The following is a 24,993-nucleotide window of genomic DNA, read 5'->3' as shown; positions in this document are numbered from 1 at the left end:
GGCCAAATTTAATCTGATCCAATTCATTTTTGTTGGATATGAACTTATAGTGATTGCATATAGATTTCAGTAATTATATTACAGGTTTTATAGACTCAAAATAAATACGGATGTATCGGATATTTGATTTGTGTATGTAATTGTACTTAAGAGAATAGATTCTAAAAAGAAATAGAATTATAGCATTCCTTTGATAGAACGTTGTATTTCAGAGAGAAGAAGAAAGAAATAGATTATACATATCTATCTATGGTTGTTGATATGATAATTAAGTTCATGATCCATTCACCATCCGAAGAAAAAAAAATAAAAAAGGAAATGGATGTAATTTTACCACTGGTTCTGAGTTTAATATCATAAATTAAAACGTATTTTCCCTAAAAACTTTATTATGTTTTAAGAAATCTTGCTATGAACCCCTCTCTGAGAGGAACTTTATTATTGAACTCATCCACATTCGCGCGCGCTCTTCTTTGCCCTAAACCCTTGTCGCTGCCAATCCTCGAGTAGGTAAGCAACAGTCTTAGTTCCTTTATGACGCTCCCTTTTCGTCAAATTTATATTTTTCTTTTCTTCTCTGACGTATCGAGATAATGGCTTGCTTGATTTTATCCATCGCATCAGCAAGGAAAGAAGAGATTTGAGAACCATTTTAAGGGTTAATTTGTCTTAGTTCTCTGCAAAATTATGATAACTTAGACGTTGCATGATTCAATCAGAGCGTTGTTTTTATATATAGAGTCATTGAAGAAATGATTAAAGCTCTTATTTGGTATGCCTTGGATTCGAAAGATGAGATTATACAAGTATCTTTAGCTATTTAGAATGACAAAACTAATTTTTCTCTGCTTGGCTAAAGATAAAGGGAATTCATACTTAGGAAGAAGTTATTTTCATATTTGTCATCATTTGTGGAGAGTAAGAATGTGGTGTGGATGTGTTTCTCTGATGATGATGCCGCCACCATGTGATATCTTGAAACAAAGATCCTTATATTCTATCTCACGTGCATCATAATGCATGATTGTATTGCAAATGTAAATTGATCTATTATTAAGAGTTTCTTTTTCAGGTTAATTACCTATTTGTATAACTCAGTATCATATTGCACCTGGGACCTCTCTTAGCCAAAAGTTTGATTAGCGGTCTTATTTGTTATCGGTCTAGCCATTGCACATAATGCTAAACCATTTTTGCCCTTCATGTCTTTAATGAGTTCCAATAACTTTTCAATGTTTACTCTTTTTTGTTAGAGGAGCATGATTCTCAACATATAATATCCAAGAGCAAATAACCTGTTATTTGATTGCTAGCTGCAAAAGTATAAGACTTAGTATAGTATGAGTTCCTAGTAAGATGAAAAGATGGCAGAGTAGAACATTTTAGCAATTTCATATTATAATTGATTATGAGAAATCATATTAAATAACTTTGCAAGAGCTGTTTACTAGGTTGTCTCTTTCTTCTTTAAACCATAGGGTATATTAGAAGAAACAATTCCAAATGGCAAACTATAAGTTCCATAGTGAGCTGCCATTGGTATTGGCCTAGCCATAGTTACTTATTCTTAACTTAGCCTCTTCTACAATCCTTTTCATCTCCACGATATGATGGCTATTCACTTTAAGACGTGATTAGATTTGCATCCACTAATTCTTCTCACACTAGCCTTCACTCTATAATAAAATTCTTTATATATCTGTTGACAATAATTGCACTAAAACTAGTATTTCCTCCTCCTATCATTTTTAATTTGGTTACATATTTCCAAAGGGTCAATTTCATTTGCCGCTACACTACTAGCACTATACTCATACTTTCAATAACCATTTATCTATGGTAATATGACGTCAAAGAAACATTTTAAGACACATTATTCTATTCAACTAAAATCAACTGTTATTGTCATACAAGAAATAAAATAGAGAAGGGACTAACCAAGTAACCATTCTAACACTATACTATTCTAACTGTTACTGCTAAGATAAGCATTCTAACAACATTCTAGTATTCTACTAACCATCCTAGCAATAATTTAACATAAACAGGAGAAGAAAATCTAGAGAATAAAAATCCATGGACTGACGCAATTCAGAGGACAAGGGAGAGAAAACTGTGAAAAGAAAAGAAAAAAAAATTGAGAAAAGAAACTGAGAAGGGGACAGTGGAAGAAAATCTATGGACTGATGCAATCCAGAGAAGAAAATTTAAAGAATAAGAGAGGAAAAAATGAGAAGAGAAAAGAAAAGAAAAGAAAAAACCGATAAACAACTAGCATGAAGCAAGACTTCCAACGTGAGAATGGGACAAAGGAAGCCAGCGGAGGAGAACTACCTTCTATGAGAGATCCAACGTCGAGAGAGGAAGACCGGCATGACATCGGAGAGAGGAAGATTGGCATGCGAGAGAGAGAGAGAGAGGGAGAACAAAAGGGATGGGGTGAACTAGGGCACAAAATGTTGAGAGAGAACGAGAGGGAAAGAGGCAAATAATGTTTCTCTCTGAAGTTTGAACTAATGGGTAAGCTTAACAGGTTTAAAAAATTAAACCTGCCATTAGCAATCAATACCTACCTGATTACTCAATAAGCCAAAAATGTATCCCTAACGTATCCAACCATATCCCCGTCATATCTGAAACTTAAAATGAGCTATTTTTATTTTGTATACTCCAAAAACATATCAGATGCAAATACTTTCGCCCCATTTGGGGTATCTATGTTTCCTAGGCCACATATACTTGAGGACATCAATTGTAAGAACCAAAAAAAAAAAAAAAAAAAAAACTCTCTTGGAGCGCACGTGCGCACCCTTCTCTCTCTCCCTCACCGGCACACAATAGAGCCGCCACAATTTTTTGGCCGAATCCAAGAAGAGACATGAGGTCTAGGCCAAAACAACTTGATGGGGCTCGATGGCATCGAGGCTCCCTGTTGTGGAGTACTCTCGAGGAGAGTTTGTCAAGTGAGATATTCACTTAATGACATTGTGATTGGCCTATAAAAGTCAGATATGGGCACTTGTGTAGTGGGCACTTGGGTTTCATATATGGTGTAGCACCGAGAGTGGAGTTCGAGGAGCACGCTTGGCTATGTTATGTAATTTTGCTGCATTGTTTTAAGGCATGTCTACGATAGGGACTTTGAAAAGGTTGACTTTAGCATATGATATTGAGGTGCCACACGAGATTTTATTAGGTGAAATTTCTAACCCCAAGACAAATGGTATTAAAGTAAAGATTGTTTTGTTGTTTAATGAATCACTGTGTTTGAACACCTTTACAGTTGCAAAATAGTGAAAGCCCACTTGAGGATGCAGTGCTTAAAGGAGTTAGCGGTGAAACTAGAATAAGTACATGGTACCTAGTTTTTGCTCTTGAGTGTTGAATAGTGGAAGAGCTCAATTTTGTGGCAGACAAGAAAGGCGTGGTTCATACATGGCCACTTAGCAACCTAGGGCAGGTTGGCTTGGCAGACTAGGGGCATCGTGGACGCTGAATTAGACTGAGTCTAATTTTAGTTGTCAGTGACTCAGAGTGGGGAAGCACATTGGCAACGATGTGCTTGGCAGCTTAGTTGCCAAAGGGGATTGTAATAATAAAAGATGTCCAAGTGGATTCATGTTGTTCAATGCAAAAGGTAGTCGATGGGAGCCTTAAAAAGAAGGAATGCAATGTGAAAAATGTTTCCCGGTTGTAACACTAGTGTTGGTGGCGAAAGTTGCATTGGACTTGTACTTCTTTCTTGTGTGATGATCGCTGATGGGATTTCCTATGATTTGGGTACACTCGCTTGGGAGTTTCGAAAGGCATTCTCAAATTTGCCAAAGCGACAACATCGATGGTATTATGTTTGCAAAACAAAAAGGCAAGCAAACTTTTGAGCCAAAAGCAGTGACAATGTTGATGACTCATATTCTCATTAGAACAAATAAGATCATGTTGCCGGCAAAAAGACAAATCTTGGTGTAGAAATGTCAACAAGCTGAAGTTCTGTAAGGGTGGTACAAACCAGGGTAGTAATATTGCTGTGGCAGATAGAAATAAATGGAAGACTAGTTGTGTGTCAGGTTGAGTTGTAAAGTAATTGACAATAGCTTGTCATTGTAAATATGTGGGCAAGCAAGTGTGGAGCTATAAGCAAAGGTAAGGCATCGAGAAGCTCGAGCTTAGATTTGGGATATTGGATTGCAAATCAATTCTGACTTTGTGAAAACACTGGAGGATTTGTGCTGACATGGGATGACATGGAGAATGGGGTGTACTTTACAGGAAGAGATGCCTTGTGTGCATATGGACCAGTAGCGAGATGCACAACAGTCAGGAGGTACCGCGAAGGGCTCATGGTGGAGTGTGTAGGGTTTGAAGATCGAAGCAAGCTGCTCTAATGAAGTACTCAAATGTTGGGCAAGCTATGGTGATAGGTTGTTGTGCGATTGTGGGAATGTATTGGTGGTGAAAGTCAGTTTGTACAGGAACTGAAGGCAAACTTTTTTTAAGACAGTATTTGGAACGATGGGGTCATTAGTGCAATGATCTTTCACTCAACTTGATGGACTGAGCCCACGATTAGGCTTATATTAGATTGCGAACCTGTTGAAGTTTCGAGTGGGATTTAGGGCCCTTGGAAAGTAGATTTTGGTAAGCATAGTCATGGGTTAATAGTGGGGGAGCAAAGGAGAGCCACTCAACTCTACGTGTGTTAGAACTCTATCTGACGTTTTTGGAGAATGTTGAGACAACTCTATGACAAAGAGGAAGAAGAGGGTTTTTAAGTGGATGAATCTGTGTGACAAATGAAGCAACTGAGTCTTAGTCTGTGTAAGAATTCAGTATTGTATGTGACAAGTACTTAGACAATGAGCTCTAATTCGGAGGACAGGATGAAGTGAAGAACACCAAATTTGAAAGTAAGTGTGACTTGACTGAACTAAGTGTGATGACTTGCAATCAACTACAAGATATGTGAGAGATACATAGATTAAGAGATGTAATACATAGGCAATAAGTTGTAGAAAACTTTAGTGGCCATAGTTACGGGGTACCGAAGCATATTTGTCATATTAAAGGGTTAGTGTGTCGTGTGAGGGTTGCCAAGGCCGTCGAGAGCTTTAACTTAGGGAAAAGGACTTGAACTCTTTGGGGAGATCAAGATGTTTCAAGAGAGGCTGAGTGCAATGATCTGTATCAAAGGAAGGGTCATTGTGGTGTTTAGATGGCGAACTTCTCAAGTCGGAGGCAGAAGTTGACAACGCAATACCAAGGATGGTTCTAATCTAGAGAAGGTAGTGGTTCTAGAAAAGGAGTTTGGAGTATTTTGGGGGAAAGTGTGTACAACATCGATAAGGATGTTGATAGCTTGAGTAGGGGAGACTGTTATGGAGTACACTTGGAGGACATGTCTTGGAATGCTCTTGGTTGTAGGGGAACACATAATGCTTTATAACACCTTCGAACGTCATGGGTGGGAAAAGGTGGGATGCCTTACTTGGGTAGTGGGGAAAGGATTGTGCTAATGTCATTAGCTATGTCAGCAAACTCATGTGAATGCCTATGTTGCAATTGTGTTAATTTGTAATAGGCATTACTCCTTCTGATGAGGGTCAAGACACTTTTGAGGAGTGGCTTTGATATCCCCTACTTTGAACTCTTAGAACAATAGTTCGCTATGACACTCAAGAGAGTGCCATGCCCTAGACTCATGTGCGCAAGGTAGGTTTGTGGAGCAAACGTGGAGGTTGGGTATTGTCTATGCCATGAGGCCAAAAACATTATAGATTGGGGATTTTGGGGAGGTTTCTCCTATACTATTGTTAAGCACTACGTTATTTAGTTTGGTGCTCTCTATGGTGGAGCGTGCAGATGATAAGGGATAGTTTAAAGATGGAATGGTCTATCAAGATGGACAAATCTAGCTTGGCATGTGATGCTAGGCTAGAATCCTTGTTTCGAGGGGACTTTGGGGATTTGTGGGCATTAAGTGACAATTGATGATAGACCCTTAAGTTGGGACAAGGAAGCAGGCAGAGAAGTGTCGTGCTAATGAGGCATTGATTAGTACCCTTGCTAGTGGTGGGTGTTTGGTTGTCTATCTTGTACAGGGTGGAGCTTGGGCGCAATGCTCTATGGTAATGTGTGCGGGGCATGTATCTAGTCGAAGACAAGTGTAAGGCAAGTCAACTAAAGTTTTAGCAAGGACTAAGCAATGAGGCACATGAGTTTTGCGAATGGCCTACAAGCATGTGAATGTAGACTGGGGACGTGCGTGATGTTTCAAAAGATCATAGGTACATGAGGACATCAACGGTTTGGTCGCATGTATGGCATGGCTTTGTGAAGCCATGTTGCATCGGTTGGAGGAACACGTCGGTACACGGTACTAGGTGATATTGTTGTGGACAGAGGTGTGGCCAACACTTACGGTATCGATGTTCCCATAGGACAACCGGTAATCTAAGAGCCCTTTGTGATACAAGGTGTTGCAGAATCTTACCTTGAAACTTAGGTTTTGAACCTTGGGCTCGTCTTGCGGAGCAACTAAGAAAAGACATGAGGTCTAGGCCAAGATTTGAGAGTTCGGTGCTCTGCTTGAGGGCTTAGTTGTGCTAAGGACTTGATGGCATTGAGACATTCGGTTGCAGAGTACTCTTGAGGAGAGTTTGTCAAGTGGGATATTCCCTTGATGGCATTGTGGTCAGCTCTATCGGAGAATTGGATGTGGGTACTCATGGAGTGGATAGTTGATTGAATATGTGGTGGAGCGCTTTCAAGGAGCACGCTTTCAATTCTGCTACATTGTTTTAAAGCATGTCTATGATTGGGACTATGAGAGAGCTGGCATTGATATGTGATTGATGCGCAGCATGAGATTTTAATAGATAAAATATCTAGCCCCGTAACAAAGGGCTGGATGCATTTTGACTAGAGCATAAATTTCCTTTTTAATAACCTCTTCTACTTGCTAGGCTGGATGCATATAGACTAGACGGTAAATTTCTTTTTGAATAACCTCTTCTACTTGCTAGTTGCTTCACATGTGAATTGTTGCTCATGTGAAGTCTTGTTACAGCCATCTTTGAAATGATTGATAAGCTCTGTGCTTCGAGGCTTTGAAGTTACTTGACAATCTCTTGTGGTAACATGTCAATAATAGCTTTCGTCATAGCTAGATCCACTTCATTTTCATAACCTATTTGATAACAAGTGTCTCCTGAGTTTGTGAAAGCTGTCTTCTCTACATAAGTTCCATATTTTGGGGTTCAACCTCACCTGAGATTTTACTAGCCTTTCAAAGATTAAACAATTGGCATCTATTTGTTTGCTTCTTGTCTTGCACTCTTGTACTTGACTCCTGTCTTCGACATAGTCATCCATGTATGAGTGCTTCCTATCATGGAAGGGGTGTCATAGCTCATTTTTTCAGAAGTTGCTCAGGCATAAGTTTGGCCAACTGGCACGGCCAACTAGTTCATTTCTCACCCAAAGTTTGCATCTCATTGTTACAGATTAGAATGTGCTAATTAAGTAATTAAGTTTGACTTTTTCCCCTTAAACAAAGTTATTAGGTGCCACTTTCATAAGATGATAATTTAATTATCTTTAGGTATCGGAGCACACCTGTTTATGAATTTTCTTCCTTCTGTTAAATTGATTTTAACTAAGCAAGTACATTTCAATGGTTTTAAGTAGGACTATACATATGTAATGGTAGTTTGCTGTCTCGTTGTAGTAAGAAAGAAACCATAATGATTTGACATCATTTTTTCTGACTGAAGTAGCCAATCAAAATTTTTGCACTTTATTGGATTGTAAGAGAAAAATTAATTTGATACTTCATATATCAAATTGATTTGTTAAACCATAATTTGAATGTGCAATTTGCTTCGTCTCCTTTATAATCACTGCTTATTCATTTATCATTTTGTTTTTACTTCATGTTCCCTTTTTGCTCTTCTCCTCAACCAATTTTCTTGTCTTTGATGCCCCTTTCCTCTTCTCTCACCATGTCTTTTCAAGTTCTGGATGGCCCAATATGAAGTTAAGGATGATCAGCAATGATATATAAAAACATCTGAGGTAAGAAATAGATAAAATCATAAAATAAATGAACTTATAGATGTTCCTTTTTTTGTATTTTAACATCTTTAGTATTATCTATAGTAGATTACAGAAAAATCATGTCTATCATTTATCTCTCTATCTCCTCTGGAAATTGAGTTTATTTATGAAATATCCAAACAGAGAAGCAAAGATGATGGGGAAGGCAAGAAGAAGAACAGCAGCTACTCCTAAATGATTGTGGTGAAACCCAAAATAATCTTCCAGGAATGAAGATATTGATTTAGTTTCTCCAAATAAATCCACCTCCTTGTTTACATCTCCAAACTGTGAAGTAAAGAGGCCATTCAGAGTCCAAGACATGGGGCAAATGTAATATAACCAAATCCACCACTTTGGAATTTGCTGCAAGGAAGTAAATACCTGTCAGGTTCATGTACCATACATACTAGCATAGAAGTCTATCATAAGACACCTTTAAGTTGTGCTTCATTCAACAGATCGTAGTATATCAAGAAGTTTCAATTTATCATAAATGCGTACAAAAGTATGCCTTGCAATGTGTATTGTGTTTAGGACGTCAGATTATTTGTCCTGACAGTTCAGACATATCTCTGTGTGCTCAGCAGCCAATCTATGCATAGAAAAAGTTAAAAAGTGGAATGCGTATAGAATTTATGAGCGAAAGTACTAGTCTTTGATACATTAATGCTAGACCATATGCATATGTGCTTTAACTTTTGCTGTGTAATGCTTCATAATTCCATTACCTTTACATGAGTTAATGAAATTTCCTTAATTTTTATTTATTGATGAGCAAAAAATAAATGTGAACTTACTGGACTAGGCACAATGAAGCCTGAGAAGAGGTTTAGGATGGTGTAGAAGAGAGATGCTAATATGGATGCTAGTTGTACATTTGGGGTCATAGAAGCCAGCATCATTCCGACATATACGAAGTAGAGCAATGTGCAGAACATGACGTAAAAGAACCAGAAGAACTTAGCTGCTGTCCAGGTGTAACCAATAGCTGGATATGCTATGATCATAAACAATACTACCTGGAGGAATATGTAAGGGATCTCAATGACTACCTGGAGAAAATTGGAAATGTTATTTTGATTAATAGTAAGTGAAATAATACTTTATCATAGAAATGGTCGCAGAAACTTCATAAGCTTAATAAACCTGTGCAAACGAGTAAGCCCATGGTGAGTACATTCCTGCAAAATTTTCTCTGTATACAACAGTGCGCTCAACTGCAACAAATGGTATAACTGATGTACAATTGTTTATTCCATTAAAAACTGTGGCAGCATACATAAAACCCAAAATATTGAATAGATCTTGTTGGTTGTTGCTGCAAAAGAAGGAAAAAATTATCTGGTGAACATAGTATTTAATCTATAAATAATACAAAAATCTTGACAATGGCCTGTTTAAGTGTAAGTAAGGATTTAATCCTTGTTGTGGGAGGTCATAATTGCTAAGTTGAGAATTACATGCAAATTATTTGTGAACTTATAAATCTATAGTTCTCTTCCTTATTTTCTTATTATCAATTATTATTACAAACTATATATGCGGGCAAGATTGTCATTTTCCTCATCTCCTGATTGATTGGTGCAAAGCTGTCTAGATTTAATACCTTAGCCCCCAATTCCTTCACTAGATTCTAGATTTGTTACTTTGTTTGCACCAAACCTTGATGCTGCAACGATCAATATACACTTGATTTTCTCCATTTGGCCCCTTTGGATATTTGAGGGCATTGCTTAGTTGTTTGCGTAGCTGGCTACTATGCACTTCGGCATCATGAGTTTGATTCAGGGAAATGACCCATTGAGTAATGGAGAAAAGGATGCACCTTGCTCTCCCCAGTCCCCAGACTCAACACTTGTAGAGCCTCGGCATTAAGATGGAATTTATGGTGCTTTTGCATGGTTACAATTTTGTGGAAGGAAAAGATTACATATTGCCACATATTAGTTCAACCTTTTTGATACCTTGAGTGACTTGACAAGCTGAGTTACAAGTTAGTGCGTTGAAGCTGTGTAAGTCAGTCTTTGTTTCTTGACATGCTTATTAGTTTAGGTCTTAGACCACCACTATGATACTCTTGGAACACGATTATTTAATAGTTGGACCTTTCTTAAATCACATTCTTCATGACTCTATGTAGCTGTAGTGGCTAGCACATAATATTTTGGTAAGCATAGCATAAAAGAAAGAGTTTTTCAACTAAAGACCTCGTGTTCTTTTGTTTTCATGTCCTATTACCCATACACCATCTTTTATTACTGAAATGGCCACCATATTTTCCTAAGGAAGTTTAATGAATACAAGACTCTATGCTTAACTATGCTTAAATTAGACAATATAAAATGCAAAGAATTATGCAGAAGAAACCTTCCTACCTGGTTACAGTGCTTCAGGATCCTATGTTTCTGATTGTGATTTAAATGTGAATTTATATTCACAATCAAGAGGATTAATGTAGATTGACTTTCAGTTCTACAGACATGCTGTTTTCTTTTTCTTCTAAGTCCCAACATCAACTCATGTTATAAAAACTGAAAAAAAAAATTGAGAGAGAAGAGGGCGCATGTGCATTGCACGTGCAACCTCCCTCCCCTCTCCTTCTTAGTCACGCAACGGATTTCAGCCATTCTGAAATTTGGATTAAGGATTAGGATTAAAACCTAACTTATAAATAAAAACCCTAATCCTATCTTATTCACCCACTCTAGCCCCCTTCTTTCCTATTTTCTTCTTCTTTCTTTATCGTCGAAGTCACGACGTGGGATCAAATCAGCATCGTCGAAGTAATTGCAGACCACCACGCGACTCGTCGGTGGTGATTTTTAGCAAGTGGACTAGAGATTAGAGATTCCAATTGTTTTACCTAGACTTAAGTGAGTGGGTTCATTCATATATTTATTCATATTATATTTCGTACCTTTTATTAGACCACGTATTTCTTTGTGTGCAAATTTATTTATTACATTTTCTGTGTGCAAATTTAATTATTATAATTTTGTGCGTAAAATATATAATTCAGTGTATCGTTATACTTCGTGCAAATCGTAAATTTTAGTGAGAAAAATATAACTAGTATTGGTATGACTTAGAGAACAGTCCCAGTATAGATTGCTTGCAACTTTTCGTAGTGACTCAAGTCTAATTGAAAGTTCAGGAGAAAGTCTTATTTCAGATTACTACGGTGAATTTCTTAAATGACTCTAACGAGGTTAGGGAACAGTCATAGGATAGATCGAAAGACTTCTTGAGATGACTCTAATCTCTCTTAATGATTAGTGAAAGAGATAAGGTGCTTTTATCACATAGTGATACCTCCTAATGATTCTAATCAGATCAGCTATGAGGGAAAGATCCGTGCGTCATCTTGAGGTGACTTCTAGTTGATGTGGATCCCCAGGGTGTAGACTCAATTGAGACAAATGACATTATTATTATTGAGAAAAATTTCGATATGTTGAAACTGAGCATATTATGAGATATAACTTTCTATTATTATTATTGTTACTTTAAGAACATACTTAGTAGTTTTTTTGTATTGCTGAATTTGAATTTTTATTTAATGTTATAAATATTAGATTTATTTGGTTTTCGAGTGGATTTCACTTATTGAGCTATAGTTGTTGACTCATGGATTTTCTTTTTATAATATTTCAGGTAATAGTCAGCATGGCGACTGAGCGAGATGCACCGAGACCCTACCTCCACTTAAGACCTACCCCTTTACCTTTCCATTTTTTTGGTTTTTATGTTTTAGACTATTTGTTAATTCAAATTGTTTAAAGACATATTACTGATGACAATGGTTATTTTTATTATGATTGGATTAAATTATATAAATCAAATTCTTTTCTTTTAATAATTCTTGTCATTATGTACTTAGAAAGTATTAGTAAGGCTTTATGTATCTCAAGCATATTGAGGTATATGATCGATCATGATTTCAATTTCGGGTCGTGACATATCTTGTGTGTGTGTGTTGGTGGATGTGTGGGTGTAGGTGTGTGTAGGCATATGTGCAAATGCATACATTAATTGCAAATTCATACTATTTATCTTTAAAGCTGTTTCTCAGATATTACCATGTCCTATCCATGTATTCAACCTACATGCTGTAAGATATTGCAATATGGAAAAAAGTTAGTTCTGAGCACTTACATTCGTTTTGCATGCTTCCAGAATAGTATTGCAAATGCTATCGAAGATACTAGCATAAATAGTATCCTCACCAAGTTGTATGAAGGACTTCTCCAATATGACAAATATTGCTTCCATAAGCAAGCTTTGAACTGTCCCGAAAAATTTAGTGGGAAGCGAGTAGGAAAGCTTAGGTCCTTAGAATCTGGTGGAGGTTTGCTCAACTTCTTGACCAGCACCTTGTTGTCCCTTCAGTTACAAAGTAATAGTTAACACAACAGGTAATAGGATGTCATTTCCGGACTTCAATATATTGGGATTAACTTCTACTGCCAGTTACTCTATCTATAGAGGATTATTAGGTCCAAAACCTATCCTATTTCAGACAATTTGCTATAGTTACTACTAATCTTTATTATTTCAGATGGAATGAGGACATGCACGACCCTCACACTTGCTTGCAATTTTTATATTGATATTAAAATAATTTGCATTGTTCAAACTCACTCATAAAGGGATGATTCCCTGTAAACTTTTGCAAAATCTATTCCATGTTGCATCTCAGCTGATGGAGAGGTGACTTCCAACATCCATGTTGCTGGGTTGTAGTTATTCCTAATTCTTGGTACTGCAGTAATTCCCTGAAATAAAAATTAGGAAAAGCTATTTTCCAAATGTTCATCATAATGAAGTGATGGATATAAAATAAAAAAGTGGCAAGCATAAGAATGTACTATCTTGTATGTCTACATAGTACTCAGAACCTCTGATTGTGCTCCATTCAGTCTTTAAGCTTATGATAAATAAAATTGAGTATGGTTCTTTACAGTAAATTTTGCAATATTTTATTTTTAAACTCTTTCCAGGGTCTTGGAATTTTGCATGTCTTAACCATTTAACCAGAAAGATCAATTTTCTTGATTCTGGTTGTACTAGGTTTCATAATGAGCTGTAATTTCTTCCACATTTTTCTCCTTGTGCATTTTTAGAAGAATCAATCAAGTATTGAAACCAGGTTGAGACAGTCATAAGATTCTCTGAGAAATTAGCTGGTCATACTTTGTAAAAGTTTCCAAATTGAATGCTATATATTCGAAAGATAATCATGTTGCTCTTTAAGCTAGGTTTTTCAGAAAGCTTGCTTAAGTTTCCAAATTGAATGGGTAACCTTTGTAGTATTCTTTATATTTATTTGTGACATCACTATTTAGATTGCTTTCCTGTTAGTTTATAACAATTAACAAGTATGAATACTCATTTGTCTGGGTTCTATTCTATGATCATTATTCTTTCCTGTTCTCTTTTCCTTTATTATGGATGTAGCTATGAAACTTTAAAAGCCTTTCACATTGCTGCTAATTTCTTTCTGTTTGACTGTATTTTTGTCACAACAGGTTTTAACGTCTTGCAAAGAACAAGGAAATATTTTGATATTCTCAAGAATTACCAGACCTAGTCCTTGTAAATGGTATGGTACTATCCCTGTGTTCATTTTTTTCTTGATCATATGATGGAAGAAGTAAGATTTGTATGTAGTTATTTGAGTTATAATAGCAAGAATCTTTTATTTAGTATGTCAAAGTTGTCTTTAAGCTCCTCTAAATACACTTTGCTTCTGCCTTTTAAGGGCTTTTTTTTTTAAAAAAAAAATTTTCTCTTCCCTTCATCTCTGACCTCTCCTTACTCATTCATTTCCATAGTTCCTACTGGATTCTCCTTTCTGGTTAAAAGAAACTTCATGTCAATGTAACGCACCTGTTACATCATTGTTGAATCTCATATATGGCCAAGTTGCCTATGTTTTATGATACTCTTACAGACTTAATGATGAGTTCTTGGTAAATGGTATCCATATCATAGAATATTTTTTTTTCTTTTAATAGAACTCTTTTAGATGCTTGTTTTAACAAATCTCATAGTGCTATTCAGAAACATTGGTCAGATTTCATCCATCTCTGATCTTACTATGCATCTATTATGGAGAGAAAGTTTGGTGATGGTACACTTGGATCAATATTGATATAAGTAAATAAAATTATATTGGACATGAAGCTTTTCATCTATTTGTAAACAGGTGTTGAGAAAAATTGTGCTATCTGATAATTAGTCATTTAATGAGCATGACAGGACTCCTAATTTTTTTAAAAAATCAGCCAAAAGATAGTAAAAGTGTATATTATCTAAGATAAAACTATCTAGGCCTTACTTGCATTATTAGCTAGTTAGTTCCACAGTATCACTCTTGGAGATTATATTATCATGATCTATGGCAGGTACCTTTACATTGATTTTGTTCTCCTAACAAATTTTACTTTGGCATTAGCAATGCATACATGCTAATGGCTACTTGAGAATCCATTGAAACCTTGCCAAAATTCTTTGAATAAAAATGCAATGTTGTGCTAAAAACAAGTCGGAATACGAAAAACACTTAGTTAAGATTATATAATCCTTAACTGTCATAAAAATATGATGAACTGAGAAATGCAAAATATTCATGGTAATCAAAGACTTACCTCAAAATATTCAATAATTTTACATGAATGCTGTCCTAGTGGTCCAGAGTAGATCAGTTCTCCTCCCCTTTTCATTAAAATAAGCTGTAAAAGACAAATTCTTAAGTGATTTACTTAAGGCAATTTTAGAATATAATAGATTGAAATTACCATTCTCTAACAACTGAAGTTTTTTTTGGTGAGCATCATAGTAAAAGGTCCTGAGTTCAAATCTCACTGGGATCACATAAAATATAAAACTTCTGCCTAGTTATTTCATATTTATTTATTGGGCCTATCAAAATGACTGGAGTGCAGAAGTGAAAGAGAGTTCTAGAATTTAAAAGATAACAATTACCGGCCTCTAATAGCTTAAGCTTTTACAATGGTTGGTGAGATAAGAAACACCAACAAACTTACATAATAGTCTATTTATCTTTTAAAATGAACTTTTGCTTTTTGTGTGGACCCTCTTTTTCCTGGTCTTGTTGCACTATCGTATGTTCATTGCTTAACATTAAGAATGAGAAAAGATTACCTCATCGAATGCCTCAAATATATCAATGCTGGGTTGGTGGATTGTGCAGACAACCGTCCTTCCTGTTTCAGCAACATTTTTCACTGCACGCATCACAATTGCAGCTGCTCTAGCATCTAGACCTGATGTAGGTTCATCCATAAATATTATTGATGGATTAGACACAAGCTCTACTGCAATTGTAAGTCGTTTCCGTTGCTCTGTAGATAAGCCATTGATGCCTGGTAATCCAACCAAAGAATCCCTGATTCCATCGAGCTCAATTGTTTCGAGGACTTCTTTTATGAATTCCTGAATCAGTGTATAGTTCTTCAATTAATTTATCACAGGGATATGAATCAAAATACTCTGTAGCTAGTTTTAACTTCTAAGTTCTAATACCCTGTGTTATCAAATTTCATCTTTTAGTGGTTTGAAAAGCTCTGTTAAAGTATCAAGGAATAAGCATGTTTTTGTACAAGTGGCTTACATTTCTTGTTCGTGAATTGATTTCTGGCGACAGACGAAGCCAGGCTGAATAAGCTACAGATTCTTCTACTGTAATCTGTGGAGAATGTATGTCCATCTGTTCACAGTAACCTGATATCCTAGCAAAAGTTTTCTGTACCTTAGGATATCCTCCTATTCTTATATCTCCATCAATAACACCGCCAGTTTTCCTTCCCGAGAGAACATCCAAGAGGGTTGTCTTCCCTGCTCCACTGACACCCATTAATGCTGATAGAATTCCAGGCTGGAAAGCACCAGTTATATTATGGAGCAGTTGGAGTCTTTTTGCTGGATAGCCTTGTTGTCTCATTTCCTGCGAGACGAGATATTTCTTATTGACATTCTGGAACCAGTTTTAAACATGCATGTACCTATTATATGTATCTGTAGTTTGATTACCAGAGGAGTATCAACATAATAATTCACATCCTGAAATACTACCGTGAGGGGAACAAATGGTAGGACCATCTTCCCTGCACCATTAAACATGACGCTGTCAGTTAGATTCTGTTCCGCCTTCAGAACTTTTCTAGCATGTCATTACTAGTGATAGTTTTTCTAAGTTCCTTGAATTAGATAGAATTGTCTCACCAGTCCTTTTAGGTTCTGCAGCAGATATCTCGGATTCAGTGGTGATCTTGTTCATAGAGTCTGTGTCAAGATCCTTTCCTTGTAGTTGAGAAAGCTTTGCACGAGAGATTATAGCTCGAGAAACTCCAAGAGCTGTGATGTAGAACTTGTCAGTGTTTAGAAAGAAGAAATACTTATGTATATCTGAGTAATTCTTAGTGCATTGGATGGATCTTACGTCTTTTGAAAGTTAAGGCCAATGTAAATCCTGTATTGAACAATATAATGAATCCAAACAATGCTCCAATTGCTATCCAATAGAAGTAGCCAGCATAGTTCAGCCCACGGCTTGTCAAAACTTCAATCCCAATTGTTGTGTTTGATGATGAGATCTATAATGTGAAATGGTTATTGCAAGAGAAATGATGGTTAGACTGCTGAACTACTTTGCTGGCTTACTGGAGGTTTTACATGATAGCCAGTTGATCTGTTGTTTCTGCTTACCTTTTGCCATCTTGGTGCTAGAAACTCGTTTACAGCTAGGCCTATCTCTGTGTATGACATTGGAGATGCCCAGAAGCCCCATTTTAACCAATTTGGCATAGAAGCTGCAGTAGGATAGCTGCATCTTAAGCATGCTCATTTTTTGGAACTTGCCAAATCAAGAAAAAGTAGGAATTGCCTTACGTCGTGGAAGAATGAATCCCCCAAATAGGAAAATAGCCATTAAAGACAATATACCAACAAGGGTGGAAGTCACCACTGTTTGCAAGCATGAGGCGACAAACCGGAAAAGGGATAGTGATGTTTGATGGACGAAGAAAAGTATAAGGAGCTGACGGAAGAATCTAAACATAGCATCACAAATAAGGATTTTATTGCGGTAGATGTTAGACATATATTCTACACTTTCTAAATCTCATTTTAACATTTAATCTAAAATGGTACTTACCTTGCTGCTTCAGGACTATACCCAATAATATAGTAAGTTATAGATGTCCAAACTATTGACTCTATTAAAGAGACTGGGATCTTTAGGATGGAAGCTGGAATTGCATATGCCCAAGCAGGATAGAAGCAAAAGTCCCTTTGCTTGTAGAAAACTGAAAGCCTAGAAACAGTCATAGCCAACTCCGGGAATCCATTTACCATTAGTAAGAGCAATGCATAGAAGAGCGAGCCCAGATAATAATTAGCATGAATGGTGTCAACCCCCATACGTGTACGCAAAAATACGGTCCCTGTAATGATTGCAACAACACCAAGCTGCAATATATGGGGAATAGATTGGATTCTGTTTTAGTGCAAGTGATATATAAAGTTATAAACTTTAATGGATTTACCTGAGTAGCTTTGAATATGTAAACAAATGAGTTCCTTTTTATGAGAAGAAGCTCCCTCGCCACACAGGCCTTAAACAGCTCCCATTTTGGCAATGAATAAATACTGAAGGAAAGAGCATTCTTGTGGCACTGGGACTTGTCATAAGACTTTGATATCTCTTTAGCTAGACTTTGTCCAATGTGGTATGATTTGAATTTATCAGAAAATTGATCAACTGAGATATAAGTATAACCTTCGTGTGGGTGGATCAAATATTGCTCTTGATCTTTTTTGGACAAAACCTGAAATGTTTTGTTTTGAAGATGTTAGGTGATGCAATTCTGCTGATACGTAGTGAAATAGGAGAGTAATCAGCATAGGTAAAAGGGAGATTTATAAAATATAAGATATATTTTGCTTTTATTATCATTTACACCCCTACAATATAGATATTTATCATTTGACTCTTGCATTTTACCTAAAATGCATCAAAAAGACCCCATCATTAGTTTTGTTAATTGTCAGTTACTATACATATAAGTTAAGATAACTATAGATGCAAACTGGTCGTAATACCCTTGAATAAATTTTTTAGTAAGGTAAAAATGAATGGAAAACTAGATTTTAAACTCAAATAAGGGTATTTTAGATATATAATATTTATTTTCAAAAGTAACATAATATTATCTATTCAGTTAACTGCTATTTAGGGTTAAATTAAATCAGGGTGTCTTTGAGATATTAAAGAAAAATATAGTGATCAAATGATAAATATCCATACCAATAATAAAAATAAAAGGATAGACATTTTTGATAAATTTCCTAAGATAAAATGATAAATCTATATGTACCTCTTGAAGAAAGTCAGCAGCTCCTTTTCTTTCTGGGCATTTAAAGCCACACTCTGTAAAGAATTCCAGAATATGACTCCGAGGCCCATGATATACAATTTTTCCTTCTGCCATTAAGATAATATCATCAAATAGATCATAAGTCTCTGGTGCTGGCTGAAGAAGTGAAACCACCACAGTAGATTCTGTGATGTGAGCCAGTTGTTGAAGGCAAGAAACAATCTGGAAGGTAGTGGAGCTATCTAAGCCAGTTGATATTTCATCCATAAAAAGAGCTTTTGTTGGTCCAACAATCATCTCTCCTACCAAAACATATGTAGAAGAGAAGGATCAAAGCCAAGATATCTATTAGATAAGTTTGATGAGTTGGAAATTAGTGAATGATGATGACTGTTCCATGTGAAACCTTATGAAACAAAAATGGACAAGATGCGTATATATTTGATGCATTTAGCCAATTTTGAGTTACCTGTAGTTAATCTTTTCTTCTCACCGCCTGAGATGCCTCTTCTCATGACATCCCCTACTATTGTGTCTGCGCATATGTCTAATCCCATGATCTGATAAATAAGAAAGATAGAGATACAAGGATAAAGACTACTATTTCATGCATCCTTTGGCCTAATCTTTTCCTCATGTAGAAAGTTACCTTCATAATGTAGTCAGTTTGGAGACTTCTTTCTAATCCCTCCACAGATATTGCCTACCAGAATAAATTTATTCCTCAGGCATACAGTAAGAATGTAAAATTGTGTCTTCTCTAGTGAATTATAGGCCATCTAGTATAGAACATAATGTATCTTCCAACGATGGCCATGCTTGGCACGTGCCCACTGGCATGTCCTCAGCATGCCCCTACGCGCCACTAGCACATATTTAATATATTTTTAACAAAAAATTTAGGATATTTAGAGATGTTTTTGAGTCTTCAATATGTATTAAAATCTACATTATAGTGTTTTATCTTTAGTTTATTTTTATAAATGACATTTTTATTAAAGATAAAGTAATAGTTAAATATAAATATTATTCAACACATAATATGATTGAATATATTCATTAAAAATAATATTAATGATTGAACACTCTATAATATAATTAAATATATATAATAACATTCAACACATAATATTAATTGATAGTAGTTTAATAATTAAAACAATATCTAATTGAACATAAAATGATGAAGTGATCAAAGATTTCATTTGATGATTGATAAAAATAAAAAAAATGTTAAAACAAAGGCTCCACATCAGCACAGAGATTGGCACGCACTTGTGCCAGTTGGCACGGCTCGGCATACTTTGTGCTAGTTGGCACGGCTTGGCACACCCCGTGCCAGGTGCCGTGCCACCACCGGCACGACCATCCTTGGTATCTTCCTTTTGTAGTTCATCATGATTAATGCCCCATATATTAAAAATTTAAGATTGTAAAGCTTGTATATGTGATTTGTATATTCCAACCATGAATAGTAGTTGAATTAGGAAAGAAGGAAAGAAAGAGATATGCTTTACCTTCATATATGTGTCTATGTCAGGATCAGGAATTATCCCTTTTTCCTTCTCCCTTCTACTCACTTCCTTCATAATTTCTTCAGTGTACCCAAATCAGAAATTTTCAGTTAACAAGTTTGGGTTAATTTTTAATCATTGTTCATTGGAAATCACTCTAAACATCTATGGGTTCCTTACCTGCTCTGCTACCGACACCTTGAAACCGTGCGGAAAAGTCCAATGTCTCCCGTACTGTCATCTCAGGAATATGCAGATCATATTGGCTTATATAAGCTGATGTCTTCTCTGGAATAAACTCATCCAGCCTGAAGCCATTGTATTGAACTTCTCCAGTTACCTATAAAAAGAACTTGGAAAAATGTGATCAGGAATATATTTTTCAGCTTTATATGCTAGAAATTACTAAAGAAACATATTTGAGGTTCAAACTTCCAGTGCTTGTTTCACTTTATCTATGATCAACAAATTTAGTATCTACAAAATCTGATGAGAGCTGAGTGACATTAAAACATAACTAAGTTGTATTTTGGTTGATAATCTATTGCTTATTATCAGTTACCTTTAGTATTTATTACAAGGTTTTCATTGTAAACTTTTCACCAGTAGTGGCCTGAGTTGAATGTTAACTGCAAATTGTATACTACCAACTGATGGAACAAAGACATGCTAAGTTGGAATTATTGAGGAGTTATATAACATGGAAAGCAGTTGTAGCAAGAGCAAATAACCCCCATCTGACTAAAAATCTAAAGGAAATGTTGATGTAGGTCAACGAATTAATCAGACACTTCAGAAGTCATGCTGATTAGTGGAAATTCAAGAAGAATACTTCAAGTGGTTGAATCACGTGCATATATGAGCCATTGCATTGGTAGAGACTGAAATCATTTACAATGTTGATTAGTCTGAATCAGTTCAGATTGTGCTAGTGATGTTTCCTTGGGTATTTGAGGACTACAATCAGAGGGAAAGAGAAGTTGGAAGAGAGAGAAAAAGTAGATACAGGAGGATAACAAACTAAAGCACAATCTTTACTGATTTACTCATTGGTTATCCATAGATTTTGAAAAGTTCAGTGCTTTCTTTAGTTTTGTAGACCCCTAATGACTTTCTGATAAATCCACTGCCTGCATTTAGTTCTGTGAACTGGTGTAACTCCATCATAAAATCCACGATTATTGAGCGAATAAATTTGAATGTAGATCCAATGTAGGATTATTTAATAGTTGATTTTTAATAGTGTGTTCCTGTGAACAATGTCAGAGGATGTATTTTGGTGGTTTAAATCCGTGTGGCTTCGATGGAAATGGTTCAGTTGAACATGCCTTTGGATTATTTTTTGTTGCAGAGATTTTTGGAACTTGCATGAGAAATTGAACATCTGCAAAGAAAGAAGTGGTCGGGTGAAGTGTTAAACTATCCAAGACAGTGAACTAATCCATGATTTCACTGCATTTTTTGATGTATTCCTTTCTCATCGTTATGATTTTTTATCTTCATTCGTGTAACAAAAGTCTATTGATATTACATGACTATTTTATCTGTGAAAAGTGAGCTCAAAGATTAATACCTTGAGAGATTTGTCCAGTTTTCCAGCAAGTGCTAGCAAGAGGGTGGTTTTTCCACATCCTGGGGGCCCAAGTAGCAGAGTCATCCTGTAGCTAGTGATAACTCCATTAATAAACTTTTCTTCCTATTAAACACAAATGAACAAAACATAGGCTATGATTTAATTACAAAAGAGAGAGCAGTTTATGTGTGCTTCTTGTTGAAGGATGCCTTCACAGAATGAATAGCTATTATAAGGCAGTTATTTATTTGGATAAAAAAATGTCAAAACTTTCTAGAACTAAAATTGGCTGTGAATACTTTCCTGGCGGGCTTGATGGTCCCACTGACATCTTTTAAAATGGTAATGTTAGCTTGAGGATTTAAGCCTGGTACCTTTCCTAGAACCTGCTCCATGTAAATCAATGTTAGATGCAAACATATATGCATCATCTTTACAAAGTGAGCTTCACTGCACTAACATTCGCAGAAGAGTTACATCACAATCCAGCTTGTGCTATTAGGGCTGTATAAAAATTTCATTTTGGTAGTAACAAATTTAATTTGCAAAACTTTTAGAATCACTCTTTACTAGTGATTTTATTAGTGAAACCTAACAACGGTAACCGAGGTACAAAAATTTTAATCTGGAACATACTTATACCAATCTTTAGAATCACTCTTTACTAGTGGTGTTCAAAACTACAAATTGCAGCAACCCATGCTCAGACATCTTCAGAATGAACTAAATAAACTGCTTACCGAAACCATGCTCTTGGCAGTGTTCCATAAGGTGGGCAAGGGCTTCCCCTGAACTACCACACACTCTGCTTCAACACATAAGTTTCTGTATTGCACCTCTACAGTAGGCAGCTTCACATTTACTCTACAAAGATAATTGTGAACACGATCAATATATGATGTTTGTGATTTCAGCTGCACATAGAAATGCATCATTTTGATGGAGAAAGATGAGACTGACCTGTCTATTCTCTCTCTTTGCTTCTGCAACAATCGAAGGTTATCTTTTTCAATGTGCTTAATTAGATTCTCAATAAACAGATGCCTTTCTAGAGCTCTTAACTTGGTAACATCTACTGCTCTCTTCTCCTTGCGATCTCCCTCACTGTCTTTCTGATTGCTGTAGTGATCAAAAAGTGATGTCCTTAGCCGGTCGAAGGTAGGTAGCCTCTCGATTGCTGCCCATTTCAGCTCGTTCTCGTCGTCATCCTCCTTCACAGAGCTGCTGAAACTCATACGAAAGCTTGAAGCAGCAGCTTGGAATGATGACCTTATGCTCCTCCCTATCTCTTCTAGCTCGATGTCAAACGACTCAGCTTCATTTTTCCCAGTCGTCTGAGCCATGATTTTCAGAAGGTTTTTCACCTCTCAAGCTAAATGTGTTGACTTGATATTTATACAGCTTTGTTGATCCTTCAAGATCATGATGATGGAAGAGTTGCTAATGAAGCTTTCGTAATCAAAGTATTTGAGTTGGAGAAGCAATGAAACAGTATATATGATGGCATAACTTATTATACTTAAAGTGTCTATCCTTTTATATGCTACTAATGTTAGTTTGAATAACTTAGTTGACCTCCACCAGTCAAGGATCCAACTTTTCTTTGTTTTATGCTAGATATTTCAGATTCTTCATGTTTCCCTGCTTATAAATATAGTAATTTTCTATCATGGAGAAGGAGCCATAGAAGAACATGTGATCGTTTAGTTTACTCATTTTTACATAGTTTATAAGATATATAATAGATCTTCTTGAAACTGAAAGAACTATTCCCAAAATCTTAGTGTCATCCAATCCCTTCAATATCTTGTGATAGACTTCTTTTCGTCAGGTAGTTGTGATCATGCCATAGTTAATTACTTCGATTTGTCTGGTAGTATAATTTTTTAACTTTTGTTTACACATTCAGTTCTAATAATCTTCAGTTAAAGTCCCAGTTGACTATATTTTTATTTTATTTTTTCTCTTACATTAGCCTGATAGTTACATTGTTACGCATTGATGTGATTAACAAACTCCAGACTGTAGACTCATCAAGTCTTTTGTTATCTTCAAACATATCTTAGTGATCTTTAAGAATACATTTTCTTTCCTTTTGTTAGTTTTATGAATCTCGATTACACCTCCATCTAGAAGATTGAATTTTTTTTTTTTGTTGCAGTTCCCAATTATTCATGTGGAATTTCCAGAAGTACGTATATACTATGGAAGGATCGGCAAGAAAGTCAATTCTGATTGAGTTGCCTTTTAAATTATGATGATTTTGGTGGTTAAAAATTGAAGGAATCATCGAAGGGTGGTTCGATGCAATGAACTGAGCCACATGCAAGTTGCGAGAAATTTAATAACAAGCTAAGGTGGTTCTTTAAAGGAAATTATTTTATGGCCCAGTTCGTTTATGGAGGACCAGAATCTTTCCACTAGGAGAGCAACTCAAGAAAAGATATCGTCTTCTAGATGGGGAATAAAATTGTCCTGAAATGGATACATTGTACTTGTAAACTCTCTCTTCTTTGAGTTATTTCTCTCTTTTTGTGTGTCTGAACTGTCTAGTTGTGTTTCTTGAGAAATTAAGTTCTGCTTCATTGCGACTGGATGTGGTTATCTTTTCTTTGGCAAATTTATTTTTTGAAGGAAGTCAACTGTTAAATCCTTTGGCGGGATATGAGGAAACCTCACATGATGCATTATTGGGTAGAAGGACCTTTCTGCTAGAAATGCTTGCAGGTAACGAAAGACCTGAGAGAAAAACAATTTGGACAGATTTGTACTTGAAGAAGATATAAATAAAATTGGATTTTAGAGGGGGTGTTATTCCTTATGAGTTGGAAGTTAATTTAAGGAGTTTTTGACCAAACTATTTGCTGTAGGGAAATATACACTAATTTATTGTAAAAAATTATATACAATATAATATAATAAAGTATGTTATTTTCTAGATAAATTGGTCTCGCAGACGGCTACGGAATAGTGAATAGATCGACTCTATTTTAAAGTAATTTGATGAGGAATCTTAAATAAAAGAAAAATAAAATTTTATGGAAGCAAGTATAGGGGTGAAAATGGATCGGATAGTGCTCAACCCATATCCGAATCCATATTTTTAGTCCGGATACGGATTCGGATACGGATAATTTTCGGATAAAAGATCGGATCTTAAATGGATATTAATTAAATTTAAAATAATTATAATATTTTATTTAGATATAATTAACACAAAATTATTAAGAGTTTTACAACAAATAATTATATCAAATATATAAAATTAGAGAAATTAATCTCCATAAATAATATATAAAGTATTATTAGTAACAATATTAATATTTACTATTTAAATAAGCAAACTAAAAACTGTAAATCATTTAAAAATATATGCGGATAAACGGATATCCGATATCCGTATCCGAAT

At 35.6% G+C, this 24,993-nt stretch overlaps 1 protein-coding gene and 2 long non-coding RNA genes across 5 annotated transcripts; 2 read left to right on the top strand and 1 right to left on the bottom strand.

Moving 5' to 3' along the window:
* The first annotated feature begins 416 nt into the window (after positions 1 to 416).
* Positions 417 to 12,247, top strand: LOC140776832 (uncharacterized). The gene is made up of 4 exons (XR_012106939.1): positions 417 to 510; positions 8,014 to 8,073; positions 8,239 to 8,427; positions 11,752 to 12,247. It is a non-coding gene; the product is annotated as an uncharacterized lncRNA (long non-coding RNA).
* On the bottom strand, positions 8,094 to 22,927 carry LOC140776828 (ABC transporter G family member 41-like). 2 transcript variants are annotated; one of them, XM_073120712.1, is made up of 24 exons: positions 22,545 to 22,927; positions 22,325 to 22,448; positions 21,891 to 21,970; positions 21,585 to 21,672; positions 20,192 to 20,351; positions 20,015 to 20,091; positions 19,147 to 19,200; positions 18,967 to 19,057; positions 18,498 to 18,799; positions 17,667 to 17,948; positions 17,276 to 17,589; positions 17,011 to 17,171; positions 16,828 to 16,931; positions 16,562 to 16,715; positions 16,345 to 16,476; positions 16,153 to 16,226; positions 15,734 to 16,066; positions 15,265 to 15,555; positions 14,748 to 14,831; positions 12,739 to 12,872; positions 12,253 to 12,480; positions 9,244 to 9,415; positions 8,895 to 9,149; positions 8,094 to 8,460 (listed from the first exon to the last, which is right to left on the bottom strand). In XM_073120712.1, exons 1-24 carry the CDS (start codon positions 22,925 to 22,927, stop codon positions 8,194 to 8,196), a joined length of 4,344 nt encoding a protein of 1,447 aa, XP_072976813.1. In that variant the 3' UTR covers positions 8,094 to 8,193. The 2 variants fall into 2 exon arrangements, with proteins under 2 accessions (XP_072976813.1, XP_072976814.1); XM_073120713.1 differs by lacking the exon at positions 19,147 to 19,200.
* LOC140776831 (uncharacterized) lies at positions 12,832 to 24,127 on the top strand. 2 transcript variants are annotated; one of them, XR_012106937.1, is made up of 4 exons: positions 12,832 to 13,699; positions 15,314 to 15,445; positions 22,710 to 22,939; positions 23,746 to 24,127. It is a non-coding gene; the product is annotated as an uncharacterized lncRNA (long non-coding RNA). The 2 variants fall into 2 exon arrangements; XR_012106938.1 differs by lacking the exon at positions 15,314 to 15,445.
* The last annotated feature ends 866 nt before the right edge of the window (positions 24,128 to 24,993 follow it).

This window comes from Typha angustifolia, chromosome 14, assembly GCF_048772165.1.
Source record: "Typha angustifolia cultivar Huaian chromosome 14, ASM4877216v1, whole genome shotgun sequence".
NCBI lineage: Eukaryota > Viridiplantae > Streptophyta > Magnoliopsida > Poales > Typhaceae > Typha > Typha angustifolia.
This window is presented reverse-complemented; position numbering and strand designations above follow the sequence as displayed.

What these genes read in the sequence shown, in the direction of transcription:
- LOC140776828 (XM_073120712.1), bottom strand. Translation starts at nt 22,927, where the DNA reads ATGGCTCAGACGACTGGGAAAAATGAAGCTGAGTCGTTTGACATCGAG. An exon ending in AACTGGACAAATCTCTCAAG is followed by an intron (nt 20,352 to 21,584) that starts GTATTAATCTTT and finishes TTCTTTTTATAG; the next exon opens with GTAACTGGAGAAGTTCAATA. An exon ending in GGCCTTAACTTTCAAAAGAC is followed by an intron (nt 16,477 to 16,561) that starts GTAAGATCCATC and finishes TCTACATCACAG; the next exon opens with CTCTTGGAGTTTCTCGAGCT.